The sequence below is a fragment of the Pelodiscus sinensis genome, chromosome 2, assembly GCF_052426305.1.
Source record: "Pelodiscus sinensis isolate ZL-2025 chromosome 2, ASM5242630v1, whole genome shotgun sequence".
Classification (NCBI taxonomy): domain Eukaryota; kingdom Metazoa; phylum Chordata; order Testudines; family Trionychidae; genus Pelodiscus; species Pelodiscus sinensis.
Genome location: NC_143053.1, coordinates 40,517,242 through 40,532,502, shown reverse-complemented (window position 1 = coordinate 40,532,502; position 15,261 = coordinate 40,517,242). Strand labels below are relative to the sequence as shown.

The 15,261-nt window shown below is 50.2% G+C and overlaps 1 protein-coding gene across 2 annotated transcripts in view; it reads left to right on the top strand.

Moving 5' to 3' along the window:
• The window catches only part of CPQ (carboxypeptidase Q), a 256,553-nt gene that overhangs the window by 45,363 nt on the left and 195,929 nt on the right, over positions 1–15,261 (top strand). For both annotated transcript variants that reach the window (XM_075920338.2, XM_006123927.5), the window contains one exon: positions 9,297–9,504. In XM_075920338.2, the coding sequence (XP_075776453.2) occupies positions 9,297–9,504 (208 nt within the window). The remainder of the gene's footprint in view (positions 1–9,296; positions 9,505–15,261) is intronic.

The following is a 15,261-nucleotide window of genomic DNA, read 5'->3' as shown; positions in this document are numbered from 1 at the left end:
GCAGGAACATTTTTCCCGCATCGTTACTTTGCGGTTGGGGATGTGCACATGCCGGTGTGCATAGTGGCTGATGCCACCTACCCCCTGATGCCTACACTGCCTACACCGGCCTATCTGGATGCGAGCAAGGAGCAGTTTAATGCTCATCTTAACCGGGCTCGCAACCAGGTGGACTGTGCATTCGGACATTTAAAAGGGAGATTCCGGTGCTTGCTCACATGGCTAGACATGGGGGAGAGCAACATCCCTGAGGTGGTGACCATGTGTTGCGTTCTCCATAACTTGGTGGAGAAGAAAGGGGAGGCCTTCCTACCAGGGTGGGGTACAGGTGCTGATGGTCAGGAGAGGCACTTTGCCCAGCCCCGGACAGCTGCCATCCGCCAGGCTCACCGGTCTGCTGTTTGCATCCAGGAGGCCCTATGGGAGCAATTCTCTATTGGAGGCCACTGACTCTCCTGAGGGGCTCCTGTATCGGAGCTTGGCCCTGGCCCAATACAAGCTTCCCTCCTCAACCCTTTTCCTGACCCTGTGTGTAGAAATAATAAACACCAGGGTTTGTCTGAAAAGAATAACTTCTGTTTTATTGTTATAAATGTCAATAACTGAAAGAAGGTATAACTGTTGCAAACATAAAAAAGCTTTTTTTAATTTTTGCTGGAGAAAGTATACTTTAATGACAAACTATGTACAACAAACATTTTCTTAAACACAATGTTTGGTATTTAACTGGGGTGATGGGGGTGCTTGAAACCTGGAGGGGGGAAGGGGATCAGGTTGCACGGTGCTTGCCTGCTCGCAGTCTCCTGCTGGTGTCTCGTGTTCGGGGTCCACCATGGCCTCGGGATCGGGTGGGGCGACTGTCTGTTGGCTGAATGACAGAGGGTAGGTGCACTTGGATCTGGGAGGCCTTGGGGAGAGGAGGGCCAGGAGGAGAGAGGGGATGGGAGACTGGGGGAGCTGGGGGAGAGGGAGGTACAAGGGGGGAAAGGGATGGGGCTGTGGAAGGGGGGTTTGGTGGGGCAGGGTCATGGGGTGCTGGAGGAGCAGGACCAGGCACAGGAGCAGGCAAGCCACAGACCTCCCAGAGAGTGACACACAGGGACGTGCGCTGCTGGACAAGATCCTCCATCAGCCGGTCATACCACCGAGCCTCTGCCTCGGTCCGTCCTCTCTCGCAGGATGGCGTTGAGATCCTGCACGGCTGCCACATGCTGCCTCAGGATGTCTGCATAGACACACCTGTGTCTGCGGCTCCCATGTCCCTAGGATGGAGGTGGGGCTGGGGTGCTGCGGCCCTCTTGCACGGCTGGTCCGGCTGTGGAGGAAAAGAGGAAGACACAATCAGTCATGTGTGCAACAGCTGTCCAAAAGGGCATACCCTCTCCTTCAGACAAGGGACTCAGACATTCTGAAGATAACACCATGTGTGACCTGGGCATCAGCCTGAGCATCCGGACATGGTTTATGCCACCACGTGGCGCACCCCCACGTGTCACACACTACCACTGAACATGTTGGCACATGCACAGCCAGCTGCATGATGTCCATGGTAAACATTACAGGTTTCCCTTGTGCATCTCCCACTGTGCACCCACCTCCCCCACCCTGTGTGTTCCACGACCTCACTGCACTCACCTGCTGCTTCGTCTCCGGCATCAGATGACACCTAGGAGGCCTCTGGGGTCTGAGTGACTGGCTCCAGAGTGAGGGTCATCGTCTCCTCGCTGTCCTCCTCCTCCGGCACCATCTCCCCATCTCTAGACTCCCTGGACTGCTCTAGGTCCTGCTCTGGCGCTTCCACCACAGGGTCCCCCAAGACAGACTGGACGAGACTCAGTGGTGTGTGTGCTTCCCCACCATCAAGGATCTGGGACAGCTCCGAATAATAAGGGCAGGAGCGGGGGGCTGCCCCAGAACGGGAGCTCTCCTCCCTGGGCTTTACATAGCCTTGGCACAGCTCCTTTACTTTAGAGCGCACCTGGTCCTGGGTGCACGGGTGGTGCCCTCTCTTGGCCAGAGCCTCTGCCATGCGGCCAAAAATGTCTGCATTTCACCGCCTAGTGTTTAGGGCTTATAAGGCCTCCTCTGACCACAGCTCGAGAAGGGTCTTGAGCTCTGGCCCAGACCATGCCAGTGCCTGGCATTTGGAGCCCCTGATTGGGTCCCCAGAAGGCCGTCTGGAAGGGCCAGGAGGGTCTTGGGGCTGAGACATGGCTGCACTGGAACAGCTGTGTGCTCTGGCTGCTTTGCTGCCACAACTGGCTGTGAGGGTGACTGTCCCTTTAAAAGATGGCTGCAGACAGGAACCAGAGACATGCAAGGCATGCCCCAGATTGTCCACCAGGGCTTCTTCCTGGAGGCCCTTATTTTCGAAAAAAGGGGCTCCCCACGTCCACACTCACTTATTTTTGACGGATCTCCGTTGAAAAAGGCGTTTTTCCTCGTGAAATGAGGAGTACCGCCGTCGAAAGAGAAGCCGCGTTCTTTCGATTTAATTTTGAAAGAATGCGGCTGTAGTCTAAACACAGGTAACGTTTTTTTGAAAAAAGGCTACTTTTTTTGAAAAAACCCTGCAGTCTACACACAGCCTTTGAGCTGCACTCACCTCTTCAAGCAGCTCCCAGAAGTAGCGTCACGTTCCCCTCCAGGCTGGCTCCTGCACAGAAGTGTGGCCAGGCAGTTCTATGCAGTGCACCCCGCTTGCAAGCACCACCCATGCAGCTCTTATCAGCTGCAGTTCCCAGTCAATGACAGCTGTAGGAGCGGTGCTTGGGGTGGAGGCAATACATGGCACACTCTGACTGCCCCTGCACATGGGTGTTGGAGATGGGATGTGCTTCTGCTTCCAGGAACTGCATGGAGCCATGGCATGCACAGAGCAGAGCAAGCTCCAGACCCTCTCCCCAGCAGGACCTGAAGGGTTGAATTAAAAGTGTTGATAGATGCGGCCTGAGGGTTGTAGTTTGCCCACTGTTTGCCCTGTTCTAAGGCCTTATCTATACTACCAAGTTTTGTTGTCAAAAACTATCTTTTTGTGAGAGCATACAGATAGCAATGTGACTTTTGTAGGGAAAAATGTAGAGGTGGATTTTTTTTCCCTTCCCTTTATTGTCAACAAAGAGTCAGTGTATGCTGCTGTTTGTTTTATCAACAGAACTGGCTTCCCCCAGTATTGCAGAATGCTCTGCTCAGGGCTTGTCTACACTGTCAAGTTTTGTCAAGAAAAAGTACATTTTGTTGACAAAAGTGTGTGAGCAAACACACTGCAATGTGACTTTCATCGCAAAAAATGGCTATTTTAGTCAATAAAAAACCTCTGACTTCATAAGAGACTTTTGTCTTTTCCCTTCCTTGTATTGTCAACAAATATGCAGTGTGGACACCTCGAGGCATTTTTCACTGAGCGTGACCTCCAGGAAGCATCCCAGAATTCCCAAGCAGCCATTCTGGTCAGCAATTTGAATCCTGCTGCCAAATGACAACCAAGTGACCAGCTGTCTGCCCCCACCTCTTTATAAGCCCCACAAAATGTAAATCCCTTTTCCTGCTGCTTGAGCAACTCGGAAGCCCTCATACCACAGGCTGGCTCAGTGTGCAATGGTCTTAGACAATCTGCCCAGGTGCCCATTCCTGGCCATCACACCAAATGCTCCCCCCTTTGGACTGCCACAGAGCTGTTGAATTTGATGAGTGTATGGGGACAGAAGTCTGTCCAGTCCCAGCTACGAGTGACCCATAGGAACTGAGACACATTTGGGAACATTTTTCAAGACTTGTTTGAAAAGGAGTATATGAGCAACATGCTGCAGTGATGAGTAAAGATTAAAGAACTCAGACTAACCTATCATAAGACTCATGAGATGAACCAACGCTCCCATGCTTCACTGAAGACCTGCCATTTCTATAAGAAGTTGGACGCATACTCAGCGATGCAAAGACCCGGTTGGGATGGCAACTGTAGGGCAGTTCTCTCCCCTGGCAGACAGGATCCCCAGACCAGCAGCGGAGACAGCCAATCAGAGCTGGCCCTGAAATGCTCCTCCCCTCTGGCAAGGGGCGCAAGCGAGGCACGGAGCTTTCCCGGGTGATTGCAAGCTGGATGCAGAAGCACGTGAGGAGGAACGCGGGTCGCCCCGCCTCATTTCCAGCCACATCACTGCGTCACCACTTGCTCACTTCTTCCACCCTTCGCACCACCTGCTGCGTCTCAGCGGCTCTAGTGGCCGTTATTTTTCCTCAGATGGTCCCAGCACACCTGTGAGTTCTCCAAGGAACACATTTTAAGAAACAAGACTCTGCTTCCTGATCCCAAAAGCCACGGGCAGTTTCCTCCCTATTCTGGACCTGAGGGACCTAAATACCTTCATATAAAATCCAAGTTCAAGATGGTTACCCTGGCCTCCATCATACCTTCCCTAGATATGGGAGACTGGTACACTGTCCTCGATCTCAAAGACACCTACTTTCGCATTTCTATCATGCCTGAGCACAGACGATTCCTCCGCTTTATGGTGGGTCATGACCATTATCACTTTATGGCGCTCCCCTTTAGCCTTTCTACAGCCCCCAGGGTTTTTACACAGTGCGTGGCAGTAGTGGCCTCTTTCCTGAGGAAGCAGCAGGTCCAGATTCATCTATACCTGAATGATTGGCTCGTAAGAGGTTCCCCCTCTCCCCCGTCCCAGGTGATCAGTTACATATCCCTTGTAAGGGAGACTTTCCTCAGGCTGGGTCTTATACTAAATGAGGCCAAATCCAGCATGGTCCCCACTCAAACAATAGAATTTGTGGGAGCTTTCTTGGATGCAGCAAGGGGCAGTGTCTCCCTGCCCATAGGGTGCTTCATAACACTAAAGGAGGCCATCCTGTGGCTCCAGTCGTTCCCCACCATGACGGCCCACTGTTGCATGAGACTGCTGAGACTTATGGCAGCCTGCACTTATGTGGTACGACATGCCAGGCTTAGACTGTAGCCGCTTCAGCTATGGTTGGCATTGATCCACAACCCGGCATTCCAGCATATGGACACAGTGGTGACGGTGCCTGGAGATTTGTTGAAATCCCTTGACTGGTGGCTATGCGAGGATGTGATCTGTGAAGAGATGCTGTTTCTCAGCTCTTCCCCGTCCATTCAGCTGGTGACGGACACTTACAATACAAGTTCGGGATCCCACCTCGGGAAGCTTTGGATGCGTCGGGGCCCCACAGACCTCTCCCTTTGTATCAATGTCAGGGAGTTGAGAGCTATTCGCCTCACCTGTGGTGTGTTCCTGCTACAGCTTTGAAACAGGCACATTTCTATTTTAACCAACAACACGGTTGTGATGTTTTATATAAACAGACAGGATGGTGCTCGCTTCTGTCCCCTATGCAGTGAGGCTCTCCTTCTCTGGGAGTTCTGCATGGCTCATGACATCCACCCAGCAGCCGCTTACTTTCCTGGGGCCCAGAATGGGTTGGCAGATTACCTCAGCAGATCCTTTGAGTGGCACCAGTGGTGTCTCAGGGTGGATATCACCCTGTCCATTTTCCATGGATGTCCCCACCTGGGCCTGTTCGTGACCCGCAGCAACAGGAAATGCCCTCGTTTTTGCTCCCTATTCAACCACAGCCCAGGGTCTCTGGGGGATGCTCTCGTGATCTCTTGGCCTCAGGGTCTAGTGTATGCCTTTCCCCTCTTCCCGCTGATCCACGGGGTGATCCTCAGGGTCAGGGAATTTAAGGCTTCCATAATCCTGATAGTCCCGGCGTGGCCTCGTCAGCATTGGTTCCTGGACCTTCTCGCACTCTCAATGGAATGGCCTCTAGCACTTCCCCTGTGCCCGGACCTAATCTCTCAGGAGTTTGGCAGGCTTCGGCACCCGAACCTTTGCTCCCTGCACCTCATGTCATGGAAGTTCCATGGCTGACGGCCATGGAGAGGCAGTGTTCGGAGCAGGTCCAGGCAGTTCTCTTGGAAAGCTGTAAGCCTTCCACTCAGTCCTCCTATCTTGTGAAGTGGAAACACTTTGTTCTCTGGTCAGGTGACGGGATTATCCCCTATGGAGGCCCCTCCATCTGATATCTTGGATTACCTCCTGGGGCTCAGGCGTCCAGGCCTGGCACCTTCCTCTATACAAATACAATCATTTCGGCCTTTCATTTGGACTCAGGTGCCAGGACAGTTTTCTCAGATCCCATGGTGCACTGTTCTCTTAAGGGGTTGGATAGGAACTACCCTCAGGTGTGCGAGCCCTTGCCCTCTTGGGATCTAAATCTGGTTCTCACAAAGCTTATGAGTCCCCTCTTTGAGCCATTGGCGACATGCTCCCTTCTGCACCTTTCCTGGAAAGTGTTCTTCCTGGTGGCCGTTACTTTGGCCAGGCAAGTGTCGGAAATGAGGGCCCTGTTGGTGAACCCTCTGTACACAGCCTTTTTTAAGGATAAGGTCAGGCTGTGCCCCCACTCTGCCTTTTTGCCTAAGGTAGTGTCTTAGATCCATATTCACCAGGATATTTTTCTTTCTGTTTTTTACCCAAAGACCCATAGCTCTGAGACAGAGCAGAGTTTACACTCACTTGATGTGAGACGTGCTTTAGCTTTTTATTTAGAAAGGCCCTTCTGTAAGTCCCCTCAATTGTTTGTGTCTATAGTGGACAGGATGAAGGGCCACCCTGCGTCGGCCCAGGGTATCTCATCCTGGATCACGGCTTGTATCAAAGAGTGCTACGAGCTGGCTCAAGCTCCGGCTCCACCCATTATGGTTCATTCCACGGGAGCCAAGCATCTTCCATGTCCTTTGTGGCCCAGGTGCCCATCGTAGAGATTTGCAGGGCAGCTACCTAGTTGTCTGTGCGCACCTTTGTGAACCACTATGCTGTTACACAGCATGCTAGTGTGGAGGCAGGAAAAGGGAATAAGGGAATTTGTGTGCAGCAATCTTGATCTTGTTAACAAGAGAGCAAGAGTCAGGCTAAGTCTGTGGCCTGACAACACGAGATCTGTAATTAGACGCTGCCTTCGCCTCTCGCCTCCATACGGAGATAAGGATAGAATGCTGACTCTGGTAGGGACCTTGAGATAAGGAGCATCTGGGTGGAACTAAATAACTGTTAGCCACTGGTGTTTGGAATGGGAAGGAGACTAATTGTTATTGTTATTATATCTAATAGACAGTATATAAACTGATTCATAATTGCTTGTATTCGAAGATCTGCCTCGGGGGGGGGGGGGGGGAGAGGCTTCCCCCCTGTCCGAACCAGTTTTTCCCTTGCTGCAGCTCGTAATAAAACTGCCTCTGGCTACTTGTTGCTTACAAACTCAGAGTGAGGACGATGTTTTCTTCCACACTAAGGAGGATGCTGCTGTGGGTAGAGCTGGGTTGCAGTCCATCTCTCGGTGCGGTCCAGTCCCGCCTCCTGGGGTATAGCTTTGGAGTCACCTAAGTGGAATGGACATGTGCAAGCACTCAAAGGAAAAACAGTTACTTCAAGATGTGTTGCTCATGTCTGTTCCACAGCCCACCCACCTCCCCTGTGTCAGAGTATTCTGGCAAAAAGGAACTGAAGGGTTGGAGGGCCAGTGGGGGTATATATTCACCGATATAGCAGCACCACTCCAGGGAGCTCCCTGGCTGGCTGACGGGTACTGCTATGGGAGAAAACTCTGACAGTCCGTTCACGCGGTATGCATACACCTAAGTGGAATGGACATGAGCAACACATCTCAAAGAACAACAGTTATGAAAGTAAGTAACCGTGTTCTAAAGTTCTCCAGCGACTGATCTTCATCCCCTCATCGGCATGACAATTCAATCCCACCAATCAGTGTTAATTTCCCTAGCTCAGAAGCAATCGTCTACCCTGTACAGCTGCTCTTTGAGTGCCAAATGCAATGACAGGTTGCCTCTGTCCATATTTTGCACACTGTCAAGCTCCTCTGTCGGTAGCTTCAAGATGATCTTCGCTGCCATGCACAAGGTTAATGGCAGTTGAGAGCATGCAGGAGAAGTGTGGGGTCCATTCTTTCTCGCTGCAGATGCTGGAGTGCACAGCAGAGAATGACAGTTGGAAAAAGGGCACATGGACTCCGGAAGCCATGAAACAAAGTAGTGCCTGATGGGACATTTTGTACAGTCCCAAAACTACTCACTCCCTGTTCCGTGGTCCCACAACACCTAGTGCCAGATGGTGTTGCTGGACACTGTCAAGAGGGGAGCTAAAGATGTGAACACAATCTGTTGACAGAGGGAGCAAGTGTAAACATGCTTTGACCACTTTTTTTTGGAGACTTTGGCATGTCAACATTATTTTCCTCAACCAAACTTGGTAGTGTAGACGTACCCTCAGTGTTTTGATCTCTGTTGCCCTGCAGGCATGCACCGTTCCCCTTTCAAAGATCCAGGAAGTGTCTGACAGCTGAGTGTGCTGCTCCTTTTGGGAAACAAAGAGCAAATTGTTTGAATGGAATGCTTCTGCTCTGCCCCACACTAGAAACACAGCGGCAGGCAGACTGCTGTTGGGATTGTGGGGTGTGGGATGGGAGGGGAAACTTTGACATTCCTTAGCATGGAGATGTCACCGAGTTACTCATGGAGACTGTGGGAGAACTTGGAGGAAATCACAAGATGCGCAGTGATCAGCTCCACTGTCCCACAACATTGCACTGTGCTATATATGCCCATAGCATATTGCTTACACTGTTGATGATGGTGCTTCCAACGTGGACACGATCTGTCAACAGAGGGAGAAAGTGTGAACAACCTTTGGTTATTTTTATTTTGTTGACTTTTAGGTGTCGGCATAAGTTTTGTCAACGAAGCTTGGTAGTGTAGAGAACACATAAGTGTTTCATTGCAAAACTATGTATTTTCATATGTGTGACATCAGCCTAAGATGTTTAGCAACATAACAGAACGATTACAAGAGAAGATTAAATATCTGTATTATTAATCCCATAGAAACTCCTTCTGGCTCCTAAGCTAAATCCTTAAAAATGTGTTTGCACTATAAATTATTGCATTTGTACATTAAAGCCTATTTGGAAAAAGTCTTTTCCCACATCTCCTCTTGCTGTTCCTTTCTGTTTAACATCAGCTGATAACATGATTTTCACTATTAAGGACATATTGAATAACCTTCTCTGAGGAAGTACTTTACCTCCAATTTTTTCTAGTAAGAGGTTTTTATGTTTGACCTCCACTGCTTGATTTGCATTATGCATGCTTTATAGGACGTGTATTTTTGTGTATGTACCGAAATAGCTTAGGCCTGGTGATAGGATGACACATCTAAAATTACTGTGATGTTTACTTCTAGGAATTACTGCTGAAGTCCTAGTGGTCACTTCTTTTGATGATCTACACAAAAGAGCTCAAGACGCCAAGGGGAAGATTGTTGTTTACAATCAGCCTTTCGTCAGTTATGAAGAAACAGTCAAATACAGATTACAGGGAGCAGTTGAAGCTGGTAAAGTTGGAGCGGTGGCATCCCTTATCAGATCGATTACTTCCTTTTCTATTTATAGGTAAGAATGTATTACTTACTGTGTGCATGACAATTTGGGAAATCTGACAGGGTACTACTTACAAATTCTGATTTAGATTATAAACTCCGTACTAGGGATGTTGATTTGCGGTTAATTGACTAGTTGAGTAGTCGATGGAATTTCCAATGACTACTCGACTAGTTGATAAGTACTTCCGCATTCCTAGCCCCAGTAGGGGCTCTTGTACGTTTCAAAGGAGAAACGTGGAACTCCACATACAACCCGGGACCAGCGGGAAGTCCTGCTGACTCTGGGCTGCATGTAGGTGCCTGCTTTGAAATGCACCAGAGCCCCCAGAGGGGGCTCTGGTGCGTTTCAAAGCCATGGAGCCCAAAGTCAGTGGGGCACTCTGAGTCTCCCGCTGACCCTGGTCTCCATGCTGCACTGCATGCCATGTAGAGCCCAGGGTTAGCTGGGGAGTGCCCAGCTGACCCCAGGTTCCTTGTGGCATTTCAGCAGAACCTGGGATCAGCTGGGGACTCCTCAGTTGTCCCCAGGATCTGCACAGCGCTTGCCTGGAACCTGGGGTCAGCTGGGGAAATGCTGTGTGGAGCCTGGAATTATCTGGGGAGTCCCCAGCTGACCCCAGGCTCCACAGCGTTGCCCCTTTGAAATGCTGCGTCAGGGATAGAGGTTCCATGATCCAGATGAGAAGCCATGAACTACAGGAGGTGTTGATTTTGAACTCCTGAGAGGACTCTATCCTAAACTTTTAAGAATTCTCCATCATGGCGAGGAAGCTGAGGCAGGGACAAGCATACTAGTGTGTTCATTATTTCATATAGATCTGTATATTTCTTCTGCTATTTAAAAAGTAACTTGCCTTAGAATGGTATGCAAAGTGCCTCTGTGTGTGTGTGTGTGTTTGTCTGCTTCATCTGTTTTGTGCTTCTGAATAGTAAAACTCTGTGAACCTGGAGCACTCACCGGAATGGAGTTGAGATGTGTGCTTAAGCCATGGGAGAGTCTGGGGGAGCCAGCATTACTCAGAGGATCTAAACAGTTGGACTGCAGCACCTCAGCTCTTAGAAAGAGATGCTATATAGAGAGATGATCATATTTCCCAAACGCTGGGGCTGGTATTGCTACTCGACCCCTGACATGTTCCTCCACTTCCCACTTTTTGGAAGAAAAAATCAGGGTGGCCAGGACAGGGCTTATAAAAGGGACTGTCCTGGCTAAAACATATGGTCCACCCTACAGAAAGAGCATCAGCTCTCAGATAATAGTCCTAGAGACCTGGTAAGAGAGCTGCCTCTTCAGACTAAGGAGGCTTAAAGCAAGGGGGTCCAATGAGGCCATCTCCAAACATAGCAGCCTGGTGAGTGTCAAATTAGCAGAGACATGTCTACTAGTGGATGTGAGGGGAGGGTGTGCGGGTGTGAGAGAGGGACATTGACTCATATTTCACCTTTTACTTTACATGGTTGTGTAGGCAGGCACTTCATTCTCTGTAATGTGTTAAGCTGACCAGTTTCAAGTGGGTGTTTGGTTTGGAAACTGTTCCAAGCTCTGCCCCTAGTGCTCTTTCATTCTTTCAAAATGTTTTCATTGCTGCCACCACTCCAGATCTTGTGTGATTGCTTTTAAGAGTTTTTCACATCCCTAATGCTGCCATAAATATTCCTATATCAACCAATATAAAATACTTCTCTGGTAGCAACGTAAGGCAAATTGTCAGCAATTTTAAAAGTACATAATTTTGTATGTTTAAGTAGAATAAATGTCTGTTGTTTTAGTATTCATGGGCAATCACATAGCCCTAAAGTGACATCAGGAGGATGAAGTGTATATTCATATCAAATAATTATTTTTGGTCTACTATAAATAGGTCTTATAATTGTCACTTTGACTACCTTTTTTTTAAAAACCCATGACTCACAAAAATACATTTTTAATTAAAAAAATTGTAGGTACACGTTGGCAGAACTTTACTTTCTTAATGTGCTAAAGTGGATGTTTTGTATTTGTTGGTTTAGTTTCCTATTAATAGAATTTGAGATTTTTACCTAGAGATTTTTTTTCTAAAAATCACAGGCTCACACTTAAAATGTTCATCTGTGCTGAGAAAGGCAAGGCCAGGTCTTCATTAACAGCTTACCGGTGAGAAGGGTGAGACAGGTGTGAGACTGGCAACATGGAAGCTTCAAAGACAAGTATATTGATTTGTGCCAGATTTGATTGATGGACACACAGGAAATTCAGAGACTATTATACGTGTAATATATAGCTCTGTGTTCCTGGCTCTCTGAGTGGGTTTCCTGTGGAATTACTGCAGAGAGGAAGGGACGATTATTGCGAATTCCAAATGTCGATTATGCAGATACCCAGCCCTTTGCAGCTTTGGTCTCTAGGCAAAGTGACAAGAGATTGGTTTTACGTAGTTCAGAAGGCCTAGGAAAAAAAGGTCTCAAAACTATGTATAAAGGGTCAGCCTGACCTGGCTCAGGGCTGACTAACTCTGGAACAAAGAATTGACAAACTTGTTTACAGAACTGCCTGGGTCCCTGGTGGACGACAGATAACACTGGGTAAGCTATAATCGTTTTGTTCTGAATAAACATGCTGCTTTATGAAGGCTGGGTGGTAACTTGAGGACCCTATATTATCACACTGCTACCACCAGGTATGTCAGTTCTGGGGCGACAGCACCCTTAACTCCTCCATGGCCTACTTGAGGGCACTCCTTTTCAGGCATCTCTGGATATGTCTACACAGCAGCGTTATTCCAGAATAACGACATTATTCCGAAATAACTCTCCAAGCGTCTACACAGTAAGGCTGCTATTTTGAAATAATATCGCAATAACAGGCATCTTATTCCAGATTCTGTAACCCTCATTCTAGAAGGAATAATGCCTATTCCAAAATAGCTATTTTACAATAAGGTATGTGTAGACAGGGCAGCTGGAGTTATTTTGAAATAAGTGGTCTCCAGGAAATCTCACAGGTGCCCTACTGGCCACTCTGTCCACAATCATCAGAACTCTATAGCTTCCCTTCCCTTCCCTTCCAGCTTCAGGGAGAAGGAAAAGGGTTTATGGCACAAATCAGGCCCTGCTCGCATTGTGCCACACAGCAGAATCCTGCACAGCCTTCCCTGCTGCCAAGCTCACTGCTCCAGATGAACCCCCCCACAGCTGCTAGTACTGCCTCAGGCAGCTCCCAGGATCCTTCTAGGGGCCAAAAAAGGAGGGCACCATCCTGGTCCGATGCAGAGATTGTAGATCTCTTAGAGATCTGGGGCGAGGAGGAAAACCAGCGGGATCTCTGCACCAGACACAGGAGTGTGAACATTTATAGCCGGATGGCTGAAAGCCGGGCCACAAGGGCCACATGCGCACCCAGGAGCAGATGCACACGAAGGTCAAAGAATGGCACTAGGCCTACAGGAAGGCCAGGGAGCGCAGCTTAGGGGCATCACCCCAGGCTTGCCCCTACTACAAATAGCTACATTGCATCCTGGGAGGGGGGGCATTCCCATCCCCCCCACCTCATTGTGGACTCTGGGCTGGAGATGCTCATTGTCACACTCTCAGGGAGCAGAGCTGGTGCTGAGGAGGAGGAGGAGCCGGACAAGACCATCACCAGCTCCATGCCTGCCAGCCAGGATGTCATGCTTGCCCTGTAGCTGGTACCTCCCTCTCAGGATGTCTCCTGGGCATCATCCAAAGCTGGGGAAGGCTCCTCAGATGAGTGCCATTACTTTCCCTAGACACAGACAGGTGGAGGCGGTGGGTGGTGAGAGGCTGCTCTGTGCTCCTCACTCAGCCTTCTAGGTCTGGGGATCACACAGCAGCCTGTGCACATGGATCGCCAGTCCAGGGAGGCAGCAAAAGAGGACCCTTGCACTCTGGCTCCCAGGGTGTCTGGAGAGGCCTGCCTTACTCCCAGCAGTGGGGTGGGACACTCTCCCACCACGAGCCACCACTAGAAGGAGGCTGGGAACATGAAGATACCCCCTTCGCACCCACACACACACACTCCGGACTGCTGCACATGGGCATGTTTGTACTCTTGGGGCAGCATCCGCTCCTGGGGACAGTGCGGCGAGGTGGAGGAGCATCTGCTGCTCACACATGCCTCCTCCCAACATCCTGCCCCCCTCTCCTCCAGCAAGCAGGGATACAAGTCCTCTCCGTGTGGGACACTGCCTCGGCTGGGCCCAGCATGTGCGCGGCATGGAGGGAAGCTGAGCCGCTCCCTGGTGTTCTTGCTGCCGGCAGGCTCCTGGTCTGGCTGGCACCTTCCCATGCCTGCTTGTGCCCAGGACATGGGGGGTAGTGAGGCTCCCCCCCTTGGACATTTGCACCCCTGCCAGAAAGGTCCCACTGTCCAGGCCTCAGATGGCCTTGCTTGAAGCACATCGCCTTCGTCTGACCTGAGGCCTTTGGGTCTTGGCTTAGAGATGAACACTAGGGTTCATGCACAGTGTCTCCCAGGATGACTGTCCTTCTCTTTGTTCTCCACACCTGGATCAGCTGTAAGAGGGGAGCGGTCACGACCTCTTGACTCCGCATCTTGCACCTTCCCCGACCACCTGACATATATATCTGTGAACTAGCCATGGTGGTCAATGAGGGCTTGCAGAACCATTGAAAAGTACCCCGTCTGTATAATGTATTCAGATGCCCAGTGGCCAGGGGCCTGGATGGGGATATGGGTGTTGTCAGTAGTCCCCCTGCAGTTGGGGAAGCCCATGGTAGCAAAGCCAGCATTGATGGGATCCACATTGCCCAAGCTGATGGCCCTCAACACCTGTAGAGGGAGATAAAGTAACAGAGAATCACAGGGGTGCCAGGGTGCTTGGGAGGCCCCGAACTCAACCCCTCTCAATCCCCTCACACCAGGAGCAATCCTGACTTGCCCCTTTCCTCATCAGGGCTTTGTGAAGGCGGGAGTGAAAAACTTATCAGGGAGAGGACTTCCACTACCACCCCCACCTCCCTTGCCTAGGGAACCCCACTCCAGCAATTCAGTTCACCACCCTCCTGGGACAGTAGTACGATACCTGCATGACTATGGGCCCAACGGTCGATCTCTCCACAGCGAACTGGTTCCTGATGGATCAGTAGCTGTGTGGTGTGGCGAGCTCCCAGATGGCAATGACGACCTGCGTCTGGAGGGGGATGGCAGGTCTCATCTGCATGTTCCATTGCCTGAGGGCAGGGGTGAGCCATTCACAGAGCTCCAAAAAGGTGTCCTTCCGTATGTGGAAATTCTGGAGCCACTGCTGGTTATCCCACCACTCCAGGATGATCCGGTCCCACCAGTTGAAGCTGGTGCCCAGTCGCCAGAAGCGGTGGTGCACAATGTGCAGGGGAGCGTAGGTGGAGTCAAGCCGCATGGATAGCACTAGGACAGTGGAGAGGAACTGCAGCAGGAAGTGCATTAAGACACATAAGAGACGTCGACTGGTGGGAGGCACGTCCAGCTGCATGTCTAGAGAGCTGAGTTGTCCGCAAGGGCAACCACAGCAGGCAAAGGAAAGGCTTTGCTGTCCCTCAAGGAGGTAGGTAAAGGAGAAGAACCTGAGACATGGCTGTACAGGGGGGTCCCTTTAAGCCTGAGCCACAGAAGACAGTGCTGTCCTGATGCCCTGCCCGAGGTGCTTCCAGGTGACCTTATATGCGATTCAGTGTCCAATGAGTGCGAACGCTCTATTTTGAATGAGCTCAGCGCTATTTCAGTGGGCATATACATTTCAAAGGAGGAATGTGGAAGTGCCTATCGACT